This window comes from Phyllostomus discolor, chromosome 4, assembly GCF_004126475.2.
Source record: "Phyllostomus discolor isolate MPI-MPIP mPhyDis1 chromosome 4, mPhyDis1.pri.v3, whole genome shotgun sequence".
Taxonomy (NCBI): domain Eukaryota; kingdom Metazoa; phylum Chordata; class Mammalia; order Chiroptera; family Phyllostomidae; genus Phyllostomus; species Phyllostomus discolor.
Genome location: NC_040906.2, coordinates 127800099 through 127820786, shown reverse-complemented (window position 1 = coordinate 127820786; position 20688 = coordinate 127800099). Strand labels below are relative to the sequence as shown.

The window sequence follows — 20688 nt, the reverse complement described above, 5'->3', positions numbered from 1 at the left end:
CCTCTCTTTATATCAAAGTATTTCTTCAGGGTATAGTCTGATGACCTTATTCCTTGTTTTATGTTGATCAGAATCTTGAAAAGAAATAAAAAGCTTTAAACCAAAATAATGAATCTTCATTACTGGAATTTTAGGCATCATTATGCAGGTGATGTGAAAGGAGGTGAACATTTTTTCAAGTCCTCAAAATGATATACTTTTTCGTAGTATAACCAGTGATTATATACCAAAATGGTAATAGTTTGGTAACTATGATCACTGATATTTTAAGTACTTTTTACCAGGTTTTCATTTTGTCTTTTCATCTTAGAACGAAATGCTATAACAATGTTTTGAGTATTATGTGCTAGGCAGACATTATATGAGATGCTTTACATACATTATATCAGTTTAATACTGTCTAATATCCAACGAAGCAAGTGTGATTATCCACATTTAGAAAGTGGGCAAATCAGAGAGGTTAAATTCTCCCGGTAGTGTGGACGGTGAGTAATGGAGCCAGAGGAGACTGTGGCCTCCTAACAGCCTGATAAAAGTCCTGTGTGATCTTTCTTTCCATTAAATTATACAGTATATGAATTACAGCAGTTGTTTCTATTTCCCTGAAATGAAGTAAAGGTGACTCATAAAAGTCTCATAAAGCAATATTGTAGCCAATTGAATTTGTTAGGATTCTCCAGAGAAACAGAACCAGTAGGACATACACACACACACACACACACACACACACACACACACACACACACACTTTAAGGATTTGGCTCATGGGATTGTGGGCTCGCACACCCAAAATCTGTAGGGCAGGTCTGCAGACTGGAAATTCAGATAGGAATTGATGTTGCAGTCTTGAGTCTGAATTTCGCCAGGCTAGAAACTCAGGTGGGGCTTCCACGTTGCAGTCTTGTGGAAATTCCTTCTTATTTGGGAAACCGTAGTCTTTGCTCTTAAGGCCTTTAACTGTTTGGATGAGGCTACCCACATTACAGAGAGGGTAATATTGGCTTTATTCAAAATCACATCTTAAAAAAATACCTCCACAGAAACATCTTGACTAGTGTTTTGCCTAAAACTGGGTGTCATAGCCCTGCCAAGTTGACACATAAATTATCCATCATACCCAGTGATTTTCATTGAATAGAGTATTGAAGGTACTGGGCTTCTTTACCTACTAACTTTCTGGCTGATTTCTGTGGGATGGATGTAGACACAGAGCCAGTTCAGGAGGAAATGAAGCAGGCACATGGGAACAGCTATTATTGGTTTATTCTGTTATCCCATGGTGTGTGCGTGTATGTTTCTGATAAAATTCATCATATTGTTTTCTGGACACAGATATACATTTAAAAAATTCTTCTTGTGTTAAGTTGTTGTTGGAGAAAGCTATCAGATTGGCTGGAAAAGCACCTATTAAGAAAGGAAGGAGAAAAAAACCTTAAGGAATATTTCAGGGTCAGGAGTACAGCTGAGAATGGGAGGAAGGTCATGTGATTGGAATTCACATAAACCCTAAGCACACAGTATGACTAAGGAGGAGCGGGATGGGTCTGCAAAGCCAGAGCACAGGATTATAACTGATGAGAGAGCCCTGTGGTGAAAGAATGAGTGAATTTGCTGTAGAAGCCCGGTGGGAAGAGTTTATCTACTTTCTTGTTATAGACAATTAGAAGTGAGAAAAATGTGAATGTTACTGTTTTTGTTTTTAATTAATATAATATCATATCTCATATACTGTTACAAAAATGTGTGTAAATGGCATGTCTGTTATAATCTACAGTACAACTCCTGTGTAAAAGGGGACAATGAACAAGATGGCTTATACACTCTTGTTCTTTCTGTGCGTGCAGAAAAAAGGCAAATGAAAGCTCAGGTGCTTAGTATTGCCTTGGTACCAGCATGCCACCCTGTCAGTAGGCCATTGTGTGATGCTGACACTGCTCCTTGGAGAGCAGCAGTGTCCTTGGTCACTCCTGTAGGGTCCGGGCCAGGGCTGGAGTTGGAGGGAAACTGGGGTCTCTTGGAGGTTGGGGTCTAGCCACTCTTCTGAATCACCATGTACTCTGTGGCTTATCAGAGAGACTTGGACCTTGGGCCTCCTTGTATGACTCCTCGGAGACCCACTCATTTCTCTACTGCCCTTTTCTTGCCCCCACGGTTCCACTTCAGCCTGACTTCTCACCTTCTTATTCTTTCTAGGTAAACTATGTCGACTTCTTACTCTGTTGACCACAGCCCAACCTTCTTCTCCCTTTCTTTTTTTCTAGTCTCTAAATATTGCTCAAATCCATCCTCTCCTGTCCATTCCTAATTCAGAGATTTAGTTCAGGCTGTCATCATTTGCTGAACTATTACAAAAACTGCAAACTAATTTTGTCTGAGGCTGACCCCTCTCCAGTCCATTTTCTCCATGGATGTCAGAGTCACCCTCTATCAGAACAAACTACTTCTAGACTTTCAGCAACAATCTGGCTCCTACAAGTTGAAGTCCAAGTTCTAGCACACAGGCCCTGTATAATCTCCATCTGCCACCTGCTTCCACAGCCTCATGTGCTGCCACTTCTTCCTCCTGCTTTCTAAGCACCTTATGCTTTTTCAACATTTCATTTTGGGCTACTGGTTACTGAACTCATAGCTGTCAACATATCCCCTCTCCCCACTACCTTCTTATTAGCTACCTTAATGCCCATTTTGGAATAAGGTGGCAATAAGCAAGCAAGCAAGCAAGCAAGCAAGCAAGCAAATACATTCCTCTTTTTCCCTGGTTCCAGAGTAATTCAAAGTAGCTGTAAAATGAAGAATAATACTGAGGAAAGGAGGAGATGTAGGAGAAGGTAGCTGTCATGGTGATCGTGTGTGTGTGTGTGTGTGTGTGTGTGTGTGTTTGAGTGAGAGAGACAGGCAGACAGATACAGAGACAGACAGATGGACAGACAGATGTTCAGCATTTCTAGCCCTTGCTGGCAGACCTTCCTCTCTCAGTCTCTATTCACATGGGATCCAGCTGCTGAAGCAAAGCTGCCAAGTCAGTGGATTTATTCAACACAGTCATGGGGGTCCACTCCCAAGAATGAGATTCTAACGTAGGTGAACAGTCACTGCCCGCACAGGGAATTCGAATGTTAGTCTATAAACTCTATTTAAGACTAAGTAACGGTATTACTTAAGTCTAGGATGGTGTAAGACGTCCCTTTTTGTTTTCATCTCAAGTTGGGTTCTGACTCCCAGTCTCACATGTTGCCAGGCCTTGTGCTTGCTTCTCAGTTCCTCTACCTCAGAGTTTCCTTAAGGTTCTGGGGTCTCAGATGCCAAAGTGTCAGCAAATAGAAGGGAACATTGGTGCCTCCAGGTTATGCTGACATATCCCTGTGACTGCTCCAAAGGCCTCCCTCAGGCTGCTCTGGGTTGCTGTTAGGACACAGGGACTGTTTGAAAGGTTAACTACGTGACTATCCCTCCTAGACACACCAGGCACCCATCTCTCTCAGAGTCTTCTGGGATTCCCTGCTCCAGGATCCACAGATGTTCCCTTGAACCCAAGGGGAGCTCTTTGTAGGCTGGGGGAAGTCTTTTTCACTCACTAGAACCTTCTTCCCTTTTCTATAACTTTAGCCTCAATGGTTTTAGGTTTGTGGAAAGAAAAGGCAGGTATGCTTGCAGCCTGTTTCTGCTTCCTGTCCTGATGCATGCTTTCCCCAGGGATAAAGCAAGGAAGGGACAGGCCCAGATGGCCACCCTGAAAGAAACATCTATTACAAAGGCAAAATGAAACCGGAGGTAGTTCTTATTACAGATGTAGGGGCTTTGGGCCGCATAATTGTTCTGGATGACTCACAAATGCTCTAGGACTGGGATGTGCAGCAGATCTTAGGGAAAACCCAGATATTAAGGACATTTATAATGAACTTAGCATTTATTCTTCAGAGGGGAGGCTGCAGTTGAACTGGGTTGCCACCGTTCAGTATGAAGCATACCATCTGGGCAGAGTTTCCCACCAAACCAGCTCAGAGGCAGTGGCCCTCTTTGGGTCTGGGAACCGCTCCCTGGTCCCAGTCAGTTATGGCTCATGGTGGCAAGGTTACTTCCCCTCAGCACATGGGGAACAAGCCCTGTTTTCCTCAGAAGGGGCAGTGGATGTGCCAGGCACTTAAAGTTTCAGGGACTTAACTTTAAAGCAGTAAGAGAAACTTTTTTTAAATGAAAAAGTAATTCTTCCACTTGATTGAAGTAGTAACTGTAGTGAGAGAACAACTATATAAAAGCTATTATCAAAAGCAATTTTCTGAAGTCTCATTAATAAAGACAGGTAATGAAAACAAAGCAATAAAGACATAACCCCACTTATGTTTCAACAGGGAAGAATTGAATATAATTGCTTTTTTAAGATAATGTGTTTATCTGAGTTTTTGTTGTTGTCTCCAACAATGGGGACAATGAATTAAAAAAAAAAAACAATGAACAACAACAAGAGGAATGTATTGGAAGAATGTGTTTCCAAAGAACTGAAGGTTCAACAACCAAGCTTGGGGAGGGATAGGTATGGGAACTACATTGGCTCTGTCTCCTGAGAGCTGCTAATAGTATGGCCTTATTCAGTAACTTCTAGTCTTTGTGTTTCTGTTTGTTGTTTCAAATTTCCTGGAGTGACAATACTATTAGCTCACCTGGAGTTAGTCATCTACCCTTGGGTTGCACATGCGTGAATAGGTAAACATCATTAAATGCTAAAATTTACTTACTGCTTTCTACATTTTGGGCATTGCTTTTAGCATTCTTCAAGTATTATTTATTCTGCTGCAATAACCCTATGTTTCATGTGCTATTATGTTTCCCATTTCAAAGATGAGAAACCAAGGCCTAGAGAGGCCAAGGAGCTTTCCAAGATCATATAGCTTTTACCCAACATTCAACCTTTGGCATGGCATGCACACATTTTTCACTTTATAGGTAGTTAGGGTAGATGGCAGTTGCAGTTTGGTCTCTGGGAACCTCCTGTGTTTACACCTTTGGGCCCCACATGGGTGATCATAGACAACATCTTTCCAACAGAAGTCAGAGCCAGGACTTCCAGCTGTCTGAAGTCCTTGACCTCAAAGCCTCCTCCATGATCTAGACAAGAGTAAGAGAGACATGTGGGAGCAGGGTTGACCACAGGTAGGAGCAGGAGCAAAAAATAGCAGAATCAGCAGTAGTAGTGGTGGGTGGGTAGTTCAGCTAGATACGTGGAGAACATGAGCCAGCATTTCCTGAGCCACACACTTCAGGTTCTTTTCCTGGGCTTTAGTAATGTTAACCAGGGTTCTTGGGATGGAGCAGAATCCATGGAACAGATGGAATGATCAGCACTTGGATGTCAATAGGAACATGGCATCACCTAATTCTGTTTGTCATTAATTTAACTGAGCTTTTTTGGTAGCCATCTTCTTTTTGTTTTGGTTTGTTCCCTCCTTTCTAGTTTTCTTCTCTTTATTTTTTTAAGCTCTCATGCTTTTTTATTGATTACTATCATCCTTACTCTCCCTGCCCCCACCATTGTTCCTTTATTCTCTGAATGCAACAATGCTGCCCATTCCTTTGATGACAGGGCCCCCAAACTCATAAGCCTACAGGGACCCAGTATCATAAGGGAATGAAGTGGGCCAGCAAGGATTGTGTCAGACTGGAAAGCACATGTCCTTTCTAATTAGGGGAAACTACTACTAGGCCATTTTAATGCAATGAATTTTAATGCAAATTCCCAATTTTTAAATATTTGTCATTAATTAGTTGTTTTTTTTAAAGATTTTTTTAAATTTTATTTTTAGGGAGAGAAGGGAGGGAGATAGAGATAGAGATAGATAGAGAGAGAGAGAGAGAGAGAGAGAGAGAAACATCAATGTGCGGTTGCTGGGGGTTATGGCCTGCAACCCAGGAATGTACCCTGGCTGGGAATCGAACCTGGGACACTTTGGTTCCCAGCCCACGCTCAATCCACTGAGCTATGCCAGCCAGGGCTGTTTTTTCTTTCTTTCTTTTTTAATGGTCAGGACAACCACAACACATCTATAGGATGGCTCAACCAGCAGTCAACATTTTTGGATATTGATACCGTTTGAGGAGAGAAGGATGTAGGGAATACCTGTATCTTCATCCTGGCTTCTAAATGAACTATAGATGCTCCATCCTGGCCAGTGTGGCTCAGTCGGTTGTCACTTTGTCCTGTAACCAAAAGGTTGCTAGTTTGATTCCTGGTTAGCTCATATATATAGGTTGTTGGTCCCATCCCTGGTCCAGGTACGCATGATCCCCCATCAAATTCCCATTGATTGATTGACAACCAATCAATGTTTCTCTCTCCCCCTTACTCTCTCTCTAAAAGCAATGAAAAAAAATGTCCTTTTGAGGAAAATGAAAATAAAATAAAGGGACTATATATATATTCCTGTTGATTTTTCCTTCCTAATTGACTTTATACTGTAAATCATATTTTGTGTGTACCTTTATATTATTCCAGTGGAAGACATATTTTTTAGCTTAATATAGACAGATGATAATTTTAAGTATATGTTGACTATTTATGACCTTTGCTCTTCTAGTTAGATTTTAAGCTCCTCCCAAGCAGAAGTCTGAGTGCTTAGGACATATTTTTTAATTGACTGATATAAATAAACATCCCTTTAAAATATAAGATGAAATACTCTCTAGTTAAAGAGATGTTTTCAGTATTTGAGTTTGTGTTCTTAATGTGTTTCTGTTTTGTGGGGCTACTTTCAGAGTTATGTTTGATTTTCTTTTAGGCAAATTACTCAAAATTTCATCCTCAGTTTGGAAAGACTGTTTGCAGATGTTTAAATAGACCCTAGTTCTTGATGTCTCTATTTCTGTAATTTTAATATGATTGAATTAAGGTAGACTTGCAAAAAAAGGTGTCTGTCATTTTGAAAGATTTTTACAATAATTTGGTATTTTAGAATAATTTGGTGTTTTGATACTTAACATAGGTTTTCTGTTATTTGTAATCTATTTGGGGAGAGGATTTAGGGAGGTGGAGGAGCACATAGGCCCAAAGAGTCTCAGGGTTGGAAGAGAGCATGGAGTAAACCCAGGGTTTCACAGTGAAGGCTTGGCTCCTTGGAGTGGGAAGGTGCTCACTGCCACACAAAGCGGTCCTTTCCACCTTCGAGTACTTGCATATTTTTGGGTGTTTTTTTCTGGATTGTGAACTGACACCTGTCTATGGTCATTTCCATGCTTTGGGCCTAGTCAGCACAGAACAAGTCTAACACTTTTGGGTTCCCCAAATACATGGTAAGATCTTTGAGAGCTGTGAGCATGCTCTAGGTTCCTCTCAGTGTCTGGGACCACATTTTAGAGCACGCAGTAACCCATGGTTGAGAGAACAGGCTTTGGGGTCAAAAGGACCCAGATGGAAATCCTGGCTCCACCTTGTACTGACAGGATGACTGTGGACACGTTACTTCACCTCCTTAAGCATCTGCTTCCTTATTAGGTTACACTGAGTATTAAATAAGATAGTGAGTGAAAATGCTTAGTACAGTCTCTGACTACACTCGCTCAGTAAATGATGTGTATAGTTAGAACAAGCTGGTTGTCTTAATGCTAAGACAAGACTACCTAAACTATGAAGCTATGCTTCTCATGGAAATGAGTCTCTGCTATTTACCTTGTAGAGCTTCTTACACAGAGGAAAATGGTGTTGGAAATTTCTTTCTTCCCATGTCCTAATACTGAGCTCAGTTTCCCCAGAAATGTAATACCAAGGGACACTCTAATGCACAATCTTTACACCCTAGAAAGAGTTCGTGTCCTGAATTCCAGTGGTCTTCTTTCATAGGCAGATGAACTGGACCTCTCCCCTTAAAGAAACCTTTGACTTCCTTAACTCTTTTCCCAAAGACTCCTCCCTTGAGTCAGATCCAAGTACCTTCCAGCTTCCCTCCCTCTGACCTCCCTTTCCTCCCTGGCTCCACCCAGGCTCCTCTTCCGCTCTGAGTTAAGGGCTCCCACAGATCTCCCCTAAAAGGAGGGAGTGAGAGCTAGCTGAGGCCTCACCAACTCAGAGCCCCCCTCCCCTCCCCTTAATATTTAAAGGTGGTTTTCAGTTGTGAGGCTAATTAAGAGCTATTTATTTGGTGATAGAATACTTGAATTGTTTGACTAGTTTGAAAAAACTTTAAACTAAAACAAGCACCCGGTCTCCAAATTTGCCATCACTCATTTTGCCTTCAAGGGTAAAACAGTTTCTTACATTGCCCTTAACTATTTTCTTCTACATCTATTTGTTTGTGGTAGAGATTGTATTCCCTGGAGTCTCTAAAATCAGATAATATGCTTTTGATATTTGACTTATTTCCAAATAAAAAAGCGAGTATACAAAGAGGGCTAGAGAGTCTTGGGCCATGCCATGGATTCTTATACTCTATGTAAGAAGTTAGTGTTTGTACATACCTAATCAAGGGGATTTTAAACAAAATTGGACCTTCACATTTTCTAAGTTTTGATGCCTTTTTTGTTTATATGAAATATAAAAAATACATGATAATGAACCAATAGTATGTTCACCATGCTGTATATTAAATGAATAACAGAAGGAGCTTCTTTTAAATCCTTCTGTCTAAACTTATGCTTAGGACTGAGGCAAACAGATGGCCTTTATCCTGTGTCTTATTGATACAGGACAGCACTTTGCTGCTTCTCTAAGTGTATGTGAAGAAAAGCTACAAGAAACTACTTAGATGGACACTATTGCTGTGCACTTGAACCTGGGGATCCTGATTTGTCAAAGTAGGCTCAAACGACATTTTTAAAAAACAAAAAAGGCCTTTTATGTGTTTCCCCCTCAACTCTTCATTTTGAAAATATTCAATTTACAGAAAAGTTGAATGAGTAATACAATGAATACTTTTTTTGTTAACCTGTTGCTGCATCTTTCTGCTTTGATTGAAACAACTGAAAGTAAGCGGAGGCATCATGAGTTTCTTCAGCCTGCGTCTTTCTAGGCTAAGAACACTTTCTTATGTGACCATGACATCATTATCCTGCTTTAGAAAATTAACAATAATTTCCCAATATTTTCTAATAAGCAATCCATGATCCATGTTCAGATTTTCCCAATTGTCCCTAACATGTTTTTTTTTTATAGCATGAACAAAACCAAACCATACAAATCAGAATCCAGTCAAAGTTTTGTCTTTTAACTTTAGAATAGTCCCTGCTTTGGGGTATGTATGTTTCATGAATTGACCTTTTTGAAGAGGACAAGACAGTTAATTTGTAGAATACCCCAGAAAATCTGGATTTGACCAATTGTTTCCTCATGTGCTTTTAAAATTTTTTTTTCATAAATTTTTGGAAATATACCTGTGGAAATATGCATGCATCATAAGTATGTGGGTTTGTGAAAGTTCCCTTTCCAGCCTCTGGGATTCTAAAAGTCTGGCTACCTTACAAACCCTTATCTCTGCACTTGTTTCTGTGTTGCATTTAGAGAATGCCTAACGCAGAGACAATTTCCTGTCACTTTCCTACAGATCTGGGTGCTAAGCCTGGGCAACTTCCAGTTTAGGCAGTTCCATTGTACTTATCTCAGATCTCTCCCAGGGGTTTCAATTAGAGAAGTTATTGTTTAGTTCCCCTTCTAAAAATGTTGCATTATGTAATTATCCTGGTTTAGGAGCTTTGGGTTGTTTTTATACCACATGAATGAATTGGCTATTAGGAAAGTCATTTTTAAAGCTTTTGGTGATCTAATTCAATTGTTAAAACTGCTTTAATAACTAGGTTGTAATAAGACACTATGCAGGGTTTTTTTGTTTGTTTGTTTCTCATAAACTAGTGTTTTGTTGTTGCTGTTGTAGAGATCCAACATCAGTCTATAGGTGGCTCATGATCCTTCATTAAAAAGTAAAAGAGCCAAAGGTTAAATATATTCTGACAAGTCGACTTCGTCTTTGCTATCTTAATTATCCTTTTCCCAACTTTGTTTTTATTATCTTAATTACCCTTTTCTCTCTTTTCTCGAACTCCACAGCTCTTTCCTATTTCTCTTGTTCTTAACACACATGCCAAATGGTGGTGATGACAGATGATGGTGTAAACTGGGGTCTTAATCTTAGGTCAGTAGGTCAATGACCCCCTTAAAATTGTATGCAAAGTTCGTGTGTATTTACTTAAGAGCTTTGTTTTGGAGAGAGGTTTTCAAAAATTTCAACACTTCAGTGGTGTCTTTGGGGCCCAAATGGTTACAGCACTTGCTTAAATAGTTACTTTTTTCTGGGGCCTTTGATATTTTCTCTAACTTTTGACACAGTATCTTTTTCTTTTTTAGTAATCTTTTTGTGTATTTGTCTTAGATAAAGTGTATTTATCTTTTTTAGTAACCTTTTTGTGTATTCCTTAGAAGGAATAAAATATAGTCCATTTATCATATTGTCATCACCCAGAATTAACCACTGTTTATATGTTGATACAGTTATTTATCTATTAATCTATCAACCATACCCATCTTTCTGACCACCTACACACACACACACACACATGCAGATTTTTTTAAAGGAATCATTCTATATGAATCCTTTCCATTTTGCTAAATGTGGACCAATAACATTTTGGTTTGATTTCCACAGAGTAGTTCATTGTATGAATATACTGTAATTTATTGATGGACACCGATATCTGTATTATAATCGGAATCAAACCTTAGGCAACAGAGTAGAAGAAGAGATGGGAACTTGGGGTCTTGCTGGTCACCAGTGCTCTCTTCCTTTGTCTTACCCTTTCAAGCCCCATGTCAAAGGTTAGGCTCTGGACTTTCGGTCAGAGAACATGCTTTCTTCTTCCAAAAGAAAAGAGAACTGTACTCTTATGCTCTTCCCTTTAAGCCCCAAATAGTGACATGAGTTGACAAGTCATTTCAAATCAATGAAGAGTATAAGAGTTTTAGAGGATCAATAGACTTCCAAGCAGCTTTGTTTAATGATATCACTTCTCAGTTTTTAGGATTCAGATGGACCTAACTTGATACTGTTTACCTTTTATTTTATAAAGCACTAGTGAAAATTATTGTCAAAAAAATCTCGTGCTTTAATTGTTAACATGCTTGAGTCATGTAGCCTGGGGAGAGACTTTACCATATATAAATATGTATGATTTCTCTAATTCTCTGTGTGTGTCTATATTTTGCTTGTGATGTATTGCTGAAAGCTGTTGCCGATTGTCCTTTCTTTCTTTTCTCTCTTATCTGCTTACCAATGACACTACCAGATTAGAGGCTGCACCAGTCAACACCCTTGGGTCCAAGGGTAGTAACCGTTCCCATCTGGCCACGTGTGATTAATGGTATTTATGTCATGGCACGAATAACATTTTGCTGTTCAGTCAGCTGAGACTCCGGCCATTAAAAATTTTTTACTTTACTAAAATCAATAACCTGTGAGTTTTGGAAAAGCAGTTCTTTAACAGTTATTCTCTAAGTCTGTTTGTAAAGATAAACAATCAAATTACCATACTCTTTGAAAATAGTGCAGGCAACAAGAAGAAATATAATATCACAGATAAAGGATGACCTTAAGTAAGGACAGGTAGAAAGCCTTTTTAAGGAAGACAGAAGGCAAGCAAAGAAACCCAATGCCCTTTTGAAAGTCTTTAAGAATGTCACCCTTTTTCACAGATCCAGCAAACAACACAGCCTCAGAGAGCTCAAGATGAATTTCCAGAAAAGCATGGAAAATAAATTAGCTTGATGAAAGCATTCTGTGACTGACTTAATGCCACTCACAACTCTTTATGGACTTTAGCTACAATACAGAAAATCGATTTTATTTGCCTCAAGTGCCTAGTACATTATTTCTACTAGGAAAACGTACACAGTCTAAATAAATAAATTTGCCAAGGTGATGAAAATTTCAGGTAAAATAAAGAGAAGACTGCTTTTTCAGGAAAGAATGTAGGTAAAGATAAATCTTAGATACTTTATTTTGTGGGAAATATCGTGTCCTTTTAAAATGATGGTGTTGACCCCGTGCAGTGATATGTCTGAGTGGAATGAGGTAAGGTCAATATCTGGATTCTCTGGTAGTTTGTTTTACATGCCTTTGGTGAGTGCTTTGGGGTATTGCTCACACAGCCTGGTTTTGCTGTTGTTGTCACTGCTTTTGTGAGCAGCTCTGTGTTTTTGCTCAAACTGCAGCACGCCTCACTGATTTACACCAGTAACTTGCATCTTAGGAATCTGTGCCTCCAAGTTACATTTCAGGAACCAGTTTTGTGTCTTCACCATGAGCTTCTGCAATGTAGAATTCTAAATGGGAAAGGGAAGATTTCCCTTCGATGCTTTATCTTATTTATAATTATAATGTTGTTCACAGCACAGATGGTCAGCATCCTTGTTTCCATTGTACGCCCTCCAGATAATCACAAACTTAACCCCTCACAGAAGGAACGAATAACATTGTGCACCTCTTCTCTGAAGAGGAGACATAATGAAAGGTATGACCCTGCAGATTTGCTGTAGCTAGAGGAAGGGGTGACTAACCTTCAGGCAAAGTGCTCTGGTAAAAGCATCATGTTTCCATTCCACAGGGTAATGACCAGGAGCTGAGAAGAGCTATGTTTCCGGTCATGGCACTGCATCATTCTCATTTACATTATTGGCAGCTGTTACTCTGCTTGAAGTTGAAGTTATCTCAAGAACTCTAAACTGAGTTCAGATGTTTGCTTATTGGAGCTGCCTTAGGTTTCTGAAAACTGTCTCTTGTGTTCTCCCAGTCTTAAGAAAAGGCTCTTCTCAGAATCGGTCCTTCCTCCCTCCCTGCTCTTTTCCAGTAACCTGCTTTACGCTCACGAAGGAAATTAAATAGAGCACAGGGGCTCAAACCTGGTCAGAAAGGAGACTCCAGTGGTGAGGCGACCTGGAACGGAAAGGAACTGGGCCTCAACATCCTGTATTTGTGCTTTGTTTTTGAAACTTAAGAGTTACTTGTGTTAATGAATTAACCAGCAGTCTAGTTTGGAAAATGTTTCTCCTGTCCTGGTGGGGGAGCCAAATACTATAGATTTGTAACAGGAAGGCTGTTGATTCTCGCTTCATTGTTGGGCCAGTCATTTGTGAGCTGGTGGCCGGACCGCAGGCCACACACTCCTGTGCAAATCTTCCATGCATTGGAACTGCCCGGGTATTGTTTCTGCTGTGGGAGTTGTGGAAAGAAAAGATGGTGAGCGCTGGGTTTCATTTCTTGTTTGTGTGTCTCTTCAGCGCTGTGGAGGGTGCAGGATGCCAGACTCAGTTTGGGGGCAGGGAGAGCGCTGTTGAAATCCATGAGCATATGCGAGTGTTCTGTGGTTAATGCTTTTTTCTGTGTCATCCTCTGTAGAGTTCCGGGAACGCGTCCTATCGCTGCTCCATGTCTTCCTCTGCGGATTTTTCTGATGAGGATGATTTCAGCCAGAAATCTGGCTCGGCATCTCCTGCTCCTGGAGACACCTTACCCTGGAATTTGCCTAAACATGAGAGATCGAAAAGAAAGATTCATGGGGGCTCTGTACTGGACCCCGCGGAGAGGGCAGTGCTCAGGATAGCAGGTAAGAGCATCCGGGAAAGGGATGGAGGCAGGACGAGAGTTGCGGAAATTCACCCATCTGCGCCACGGAGGGCTGTGGGGGCGGCAGAACGGAGGAATAATTTCTGGGAGCTGATGCACTGGGCTCAGATTTGTGGTCACGGTGGGGCAGGAGGATGACCATGTTCACTTTGTGCCCCTATTTTTTGATAGAGCGATTAGCCCTGCCTGCTGGTGACTAAGCGTTTGGCCCGTCTTCTGACTGGATGAATCGATACCTTTAAAACGCAAGGAGATATTTACAGATACCTGCATTAAACTTTCCTATTTACATGCAGTAGCCACCGTGAGAATCTGAAAGTACATTGTGAACTCCAGTGGGTACTAGTGTACTTGCCGGAAGCTGTGAGAGCCTTCCTTTTCATTTTTGCCCAGGAGCACTGGGCTACGCAGATTTAACCAGGGTAGAGTCCTGGTTTTTGGTACCCAGGATGCAGAGGGTATTCCAGCAACTCAGAGGCCATTTCTTTCTTTCTTTTTTCTTTTTTTAGTGTAACATCCCTGTCAGTATCATGTATGTTCTTTTTTTTAGTGTAACATCCCTGTCAGTATCATGTATGTGCCTGTAGCGGCTTACTGTTGCCTGTGCTTTTGAGGGTTTAGCCATCAAGCATTCCTGATTAATTAATATATGGGAGGTGCCAGTGTTTCTGTTCTGTGTTAACCGGTGTTCCCTTGCACTGGCGTAAACGTGGAGCCAGAAGTGATGGCTTGTTTTACCTAGCTGAAAGCTGAGAACACCTGGGAAATCAATCCTCCAAACTTTCAGCACTTGTGTGGTTTGTGTGTCTGTGTTCTGTGCATGAGAGTTGCTTCTTGGGGTGGCTGTTCCTCCCCTCAATAATTGTTTTTTCTCGGAAATGGCAATGGAGTAGAATGGAGTATGTCCTTGGGGCTCTCTTGCAAAGGCCAAAGGCCAGATGTTTTTCCAAATTGGTTTTTGTGGCCAGCTGGTCAGACCTCCTTTTCTCTCCCTCCCCTACTCTCAACTCTGGAGCCCCCTCCCACTCAGTTTTTTTTTTTTGCTTCCTTCTATAATGCAAAGTTGGTAGTTTACCTTCCTCTGAGGGGGCTATAGGGGGTAAGCCAGGAAATCAGCCACACTGGCAGCTGCGAGTCCCCCTAATGTCCCCCTAGTGGGATTTTCTGATTACGGGGAAAAACAAACAGCGCCCAGGCAGCCATTCTCTGTTCTGGGTTTCTGGGGCAACAGCCTGAGCTTCTTCTGGCTTCCCTTGTGAGATGCTGGCTGGTCTCACCCAGGCCTTTGGAGAGGTTGGGCGGAGTGGGGAAAGGGAGGGAGGAGGCAGGCTGGAGGATGGAGAGACCATTTGGGAGCCAAGGGACAGTGAGCAGGGGTGGCTTGGGAGAACTAGGGCAGACCTGGCTCTCAGCACCTTCCTGGAGTACAAAAAAGTGTTTAGTCACTAAGGCCTGATTTCTTGCCCTGTTGAGACATCCCTGGCCTGCCCCCCAGCAGGTCTGAAGCACCAGGATGGACAGACAGTGTGGGTATCAGATGTTTGATCAGCAGAAAGGGAAGATAGGTGATCAGCAGAAAGGAGGATGGTGAGAAAAGTTGTTGGAACTTGGTGGAAAACCTGGGGCATCAGAATGGGATGCCTGTATGTCGTGAATTTTTATGGAAGGTAGAAGGTATTTCTAGCTTGAGAGTTTTGATAGTGGTGGTAGATGGTGATATTATGATTTTAGTCTGAAGGAAGAGTTTTGAAAGAAGAACGGAACAGATATGTGTCAGGGGGAATGAGATTATGTGAACCGAAGACTATTAGGGAGAAAGTCAAGGAAGTCAAGGGAAGCTGGTGGAAGTAACTTTAAGTGTAAGCTCAAGGTGCAGAAGAACTTGGGCTCTAATGCGATGCAGTGGACAAGCAGATGCTAATACTAGTAGAGCAGGGGCCTTGTCTTATTTTTGGTAAAATGTTTGTTGAGTGATTTGTGGGGGTAGCTACAAAATTAGTGGTAGTTGATGCACTTGAGACCGCAAAGTTACACACTTTGAAGATTATATTAATCTTACAACAGAACACAATGAAATTAAACAACAAATCATAATCAATAATCATAGACTTGGGGGGCAGTCCACAAATATCTGTTTAATTATAATGTGGGTAAAATATGAAATTCAGATACAGTATGTATTAAATTTGCCACTGAGCACCCAGTATGAGAATCAGGGAACAAGGCATCTGAGGAAATTTGGTGCTGTGGATAGTTTGAAAATGTACTGTTAATTAAGATTTGGACTTGTAATTTTATTTTTCATTTTCACACTCTGCCTAAAGCTTACCTTATTTCTGAAATTCAACCCTAGTAAGAGATGGGGTGAGGTTTAGAAATGGTGTGAGGATGTCCATAGTGTTCATTATTTAGTAATAAAGAAGTTGAAAGTTCAATGTTTTTGTTTTTACAGCCATAAAAATAGAACTGAATATGAAAATGTCTAGAGCCAAAAAGGACTATATGGTCTGTAGAATCCCTTAATTTACTCCCATTTAATAAATATTTACTGGGCCCTGGGAATAAAATGAAGAAAAGCACACAGTTCTGCTTTTAAAGAAGTTATAGTCTAATATGACAAATGGATGTGCTGTTAGACAATTACAGTATGGTATGAGAGATTAAGTGTAATGGCTAGAAGCACCTAACAGTAAAAGAACACAGCAAAGAATCTAATTAACTTGGATAGAGAAGGGGAGACATGGGGAGGGGGGTTCCTGAAAAGTTTCTGAGGGGAATTGCCATTTGAGGTGAGATTTAAAGAGCCTTTTGGAATTAGGGTGAAAGGAAAAGCCATTTCAGAGGGCTGAAACTACAAGAACAAAATTAGGGAGATGTGTTTAAATGGAATCTTCTAGGAATGTGTGTAGCTAACACATGGGGTTCAGTAGGGGGTAGCAGAAACTGTAGAAGTGCTTGTGCAGCAATACTGAAGAGATTGCACTAACCACTGAAAGACTTTTAACCTGTGCAGTGACATAATCAGGTTTACATTTCAGAAAAGTCTTACTGGTGATGGTGTCGTATGTCAGAAACTTTATATTTATATTTTTATTTTTTGAAAGATTTTATTTATTCATTTTTAGAGAGAGGGGAAGGGAAGGAGAAAGAGAGGGAGAGAAACATCCATGTGTGGTCGCCTCTCATGTACCCCTTACTGGAGACCTGGCCCCCAACCCAGGCATGTGCCCTGACTGGGAATTGAACCCGCAACTCTTTGGTTCACGTGCCAGTGCTCAGTCCACTGAGCCACACCAGCCAAGGCAACACTTCATATTTTTAAAAGCACTTTTGCATTTATTATAATTTCTTTATTTTAAAGTCTTAGACTATCATGTACATCTTTCCTATTTCTCAGAGGGGTCAAAGTGACAATAAGATAATAGAATGTAAGGAAATACCCACTGTATAAGTACCATTTACATAAGAACAATCCAGATCTGCTCTTCTTAGTTATAGGATATTGTAAATTGGGGTTTTCTGTCTTCAACTGACAGAAATACATGGTTTTTCAGTGACAGTGCTATATTAAAATACAGATTTTTTTTTTTGGTCTCAGGTGAATTCTTTGAAGTTGGACTTGAAGCAGAGTCAGATTTTGAACTCAGGAAAACTTGGATTTTAATTCTCCCTTTATCACTAACCACTAATGGTTTCTTGGACAAACTACTAAACTTTCATTTTCTCTATCAAAGGGTCATGGTTGTGGTTATTAAATAAAATTGTGAATGTAAAACATTTCACAAATTCCTTGGTACATGAAAGATGCTCTATAAATGATGGATTACTGATAGCCAGATGCTCTTATAAGCATTTAATGTTGTTTCACTTAGGCCTCCCAACAACCGTATGAAGTAGGTACTATTATTTTCTCCATTTCAGTTCAGAAATCTTCTGAGGGAGGGAGAGACTTCCCAAGGTCACCCAGCTGGGGAGTGGTAGAGCTAGGGTCTGAATTCAGGCACTGTTGACTCAGGCCCAGCTGTTAACTGCTGTGCTTTCAGTGCTTCCCTATGGAATATACTATTATTATCAGCAGTTTATTACCATTCCTGATATTACCATTCCAAGAATGCATGGGGCAAAGGCTGATTTTGTAGACCACTCCAAATGCTGCTTCTGTCCATTTTGGCTGGTTCTTTAAATGGATAGTTAAAAATCACTTAAATGTGCACTGATTATATGCATCAAACTGGGTACTACTGTGTGTCAGTCTCTGATGAAGACTTAGACTATGTATGTCCTCAACGACCTCAGTCATTGTGAGGGAACAAGAATTTTTGAGAATCTACATGTGTGGTCTGTAAAGGGAATGACTCTTAGGAATCTAATTACTAACCCTTTCATTTCAAGAACATGTACCATGTTATATGTGTTCATTACTTCATGAACCAATGTTTACATACATGCCTACCAAGTTGCAGGAAAACTCTAGTGATCCTAAAGGTTTAGTGGGACATGGGATGAAACTCAGATTATAAGCTAATGGTCAGAATAGAAAAGAGAGATGTGGTCTTTCTTTGATTGGAATAGGCCAATTGCTGAGTAGAAGTAAAGCATTCCAATTCAAACTTAAGTTTTTTTTTTCAAGAATATCCAGTTTTTTTCAAGAGTACTCATCTCCATCTAATGGAAGGAAAATGATTCACAACATGGAAAAAAGAAACAAAATCATCAAGGGCCAAAGGTCAGTACATATGAAAGGAAGACACAGGGAGGGAAGATGTGGGCAAGAGGTGAAGTTGTCCCAAGTCAGATGGTGAACAATGAGCGAGTTTATCTAATGATAACAATAGCTGACACTTACAAAGCTCTTTAATACAGAACTTTATGAGGTAGGCACTGTTATCCCCATTTTACTAATGAAGACAGGCTCAGAGAGGGTAACTTGCCTGTGACAGAGTTAGTAAAGTGCTAGTGCCCTGAAATACATCTATTTACACGCCTGGGTACCAGCTGGTTCCTCCAGTCGACCCTTACACTCACCCACTTTGAGTATATGATATGCCGAAGTTAAATGAATCGTACCCATTTTTACTCAAGTTCAGTGGATACCAGTACCGCGCGGAATGGATAACAGGTGAAAAAGAGGGAGGTGACACAGTTAGCTGGGGGAGTTGTGGAAGGGCTGGGGCCCTAGCGGAGCGCAGCGGCAGATTCTCCTGCCGGCTCTGGGGGGCGGAAGGGAGGGACCGCGGGCTGGTTCTGTGGCAGCCGCTGGGTGGCCGGGCGCGCAGGCGCAGACGCGCGCAGGCTGTCAGGCCCTGACGTGCTGGGCCACCTGCAGAGGCCATCCGCCCCCAGCCCCTGAGAATTGCCCTGGGCACGAACCCCCTTGCCCTTCCCACTCCGCGCTGCCACACAGTGATCCGAGTCCTTCTGTGCCATAAGCTGGGATGAAAAAAGTATATCCCACTCTCCTTCCCGCCACCCTTTCCCCAGGGAGAGTCGCTGGCTCCCCTGCAAGGGGCTGCGCGCTTTGGTGGCCGAGATCTGCGGCTTTGTTTCACGGGCACCTGTTGTGGGTCCCAAATAGAAACCTTGTCCTTGGGGATCCGGGGCTGGCCGGCCGGTGTCCGGGGGTGGGCGTGCTTGGCTGCGCAGTCAACCTGGGTGGGCGGACGGGGGAGGAGGCCTGGGGCTGCGGTTCTCCTTGGAAGGGAGGGGCCGAGCGGTGCCGGGGTCACAGCCCTGCCAGCCTGGGCGCTGGCCGCTGCACTCGCCCCCTCCCTTTTGCCCTTCCCCCACTGGCCCTCCCTCTCTCCGGGGGTGCAGACGAGTGTCTGCAGCGCGGCGGCCAGGAAATGCCGCAGATGCGCCGCGCTGCATCCCGGGCGGAGGCAGCGCGTCTGTTCTCCAGCACGGCTGCCGAGGTCTCGGCCGGCCCCAGAGCAGGCGCCTAGCACGGCCGGGGTGGAAGCCGTGGTGGCCTCTGAGGGTCTTGGCGCCTGCAGTCCCCAGCCTGTTCAGCCCTGCTCCTGGCTCCTCCGTCGGTCGTGGCGTGGCGCTGCTGGTCACCGCCCCCGGGGCACGCCGAGATTTGCTGCTGCTGAAACCTGAGAGCGACTGTGGCTCCTCCGGAGCAAGGCGGCCCAGCACCCGCGGTCAGGCAGGGGGCCTGGGCGTTTCCTCTGCCGCCTGGGTGCCCCCAGCTCTGCGTCTCCGGCTTCAGCGCTCTCCCCAAGCCCGCCGCTCCTTCCGCTTTCCAGTTCTCCAGGCTGCGTCTTGCTGACTAAGACACTGTCCCGGTTCCGAGCGGGAGAGGGGAATTGGCTAGTCATCGCTTAGATAAACTTCGGCATGGCGGGGTACCTCTCCCCAGCCGCTTACCTGTACGTAGAGGAACAGGAGTACCTCCAGGCCTACGAGGATGTCCTGGAGAGGTACAAAGGTATGTGGCTCCCCTCGCTCGCTCGGGCTGCAGGGCTTGGCACAGACCAGCAGGGTAACCGTTACCTTTGCTTAACCAGAGCCACCACTGCTTGGGCACAAGTAAACAGGTGTCTGGAACCAATCTGGGGAATGGCCCCTATCTTTTTGGATGGGATTCAGCGTCCCCAATGCTTGAGGGTGGGGGGTAGCCACGGACCAGAGATGCCCTTGGATGGGTGGTAGAGTGTGGGGGAGGGTTTTGGTTTCCAAGAAGCACATTGCATTTTCTCTTCCCTGTAAAAGCTCTTAAGCACTAGGCATAATCATAATTCTTCCTGGGAGGGTGGGTACCAACTAATTGTCCGTGGAATTATTAAGGCATTGCTGCCCTCGCCTGGCACGGAGATTTGGTTGATCCTACAGAAAAGGTTCTTGGGTTCTTAAATGGACTGTTTCACCATTGAGAGCATCACCAAATCATTTTTCTTAAAATGATCTTATTTGAAAAAAAAAGTTTATGGGCTGAGACTATACATCTATTCTTATGTATCATAAAAATTATTTGATAGTGATGAATATAAGATTGTAGTCAGTAAGACTTATAAATTTAAATGTAAAGGAATGTATTTTGAGATGTTACTCTATCCTTTGTGTTTGTGAAATTCTGTGCTAAACTGATAAATAT

At 42.4% G+C, this 20688-nt stretch overlaps 1 protein-coding gene across 15 annotated transcripts in view; it reads left to right on the top strand.

Moving 5' to 3' along the window:
* DST (dystonin) overlaps positions 1-20688 on the top strand; it is a 447461-nt gene that overhangs the window by 95753 nt on the left and 331020 nt on the right. For 8 of the 15 annotated variants that reach the window (XM_036024287.1, XM_036024285.1, XM_036024266.1 and 5 more), the window contains exon 4: positions 13365-13572. In XM_036024287.1, the coding sequence (XP_035880180.1) occupies positions 13365-13572 (208 nt within the window). Of the gene's footprint in view, positions 1-13080; positions 13206-13364; positions 13573-19455; positions 20023-20688 lie in introns of those variants that run through there. The other 7 variants (XM_036024284.1, XM_036024283.1, XM_028509343.2 and 4 more) reach the window with 3 other exon arrangements.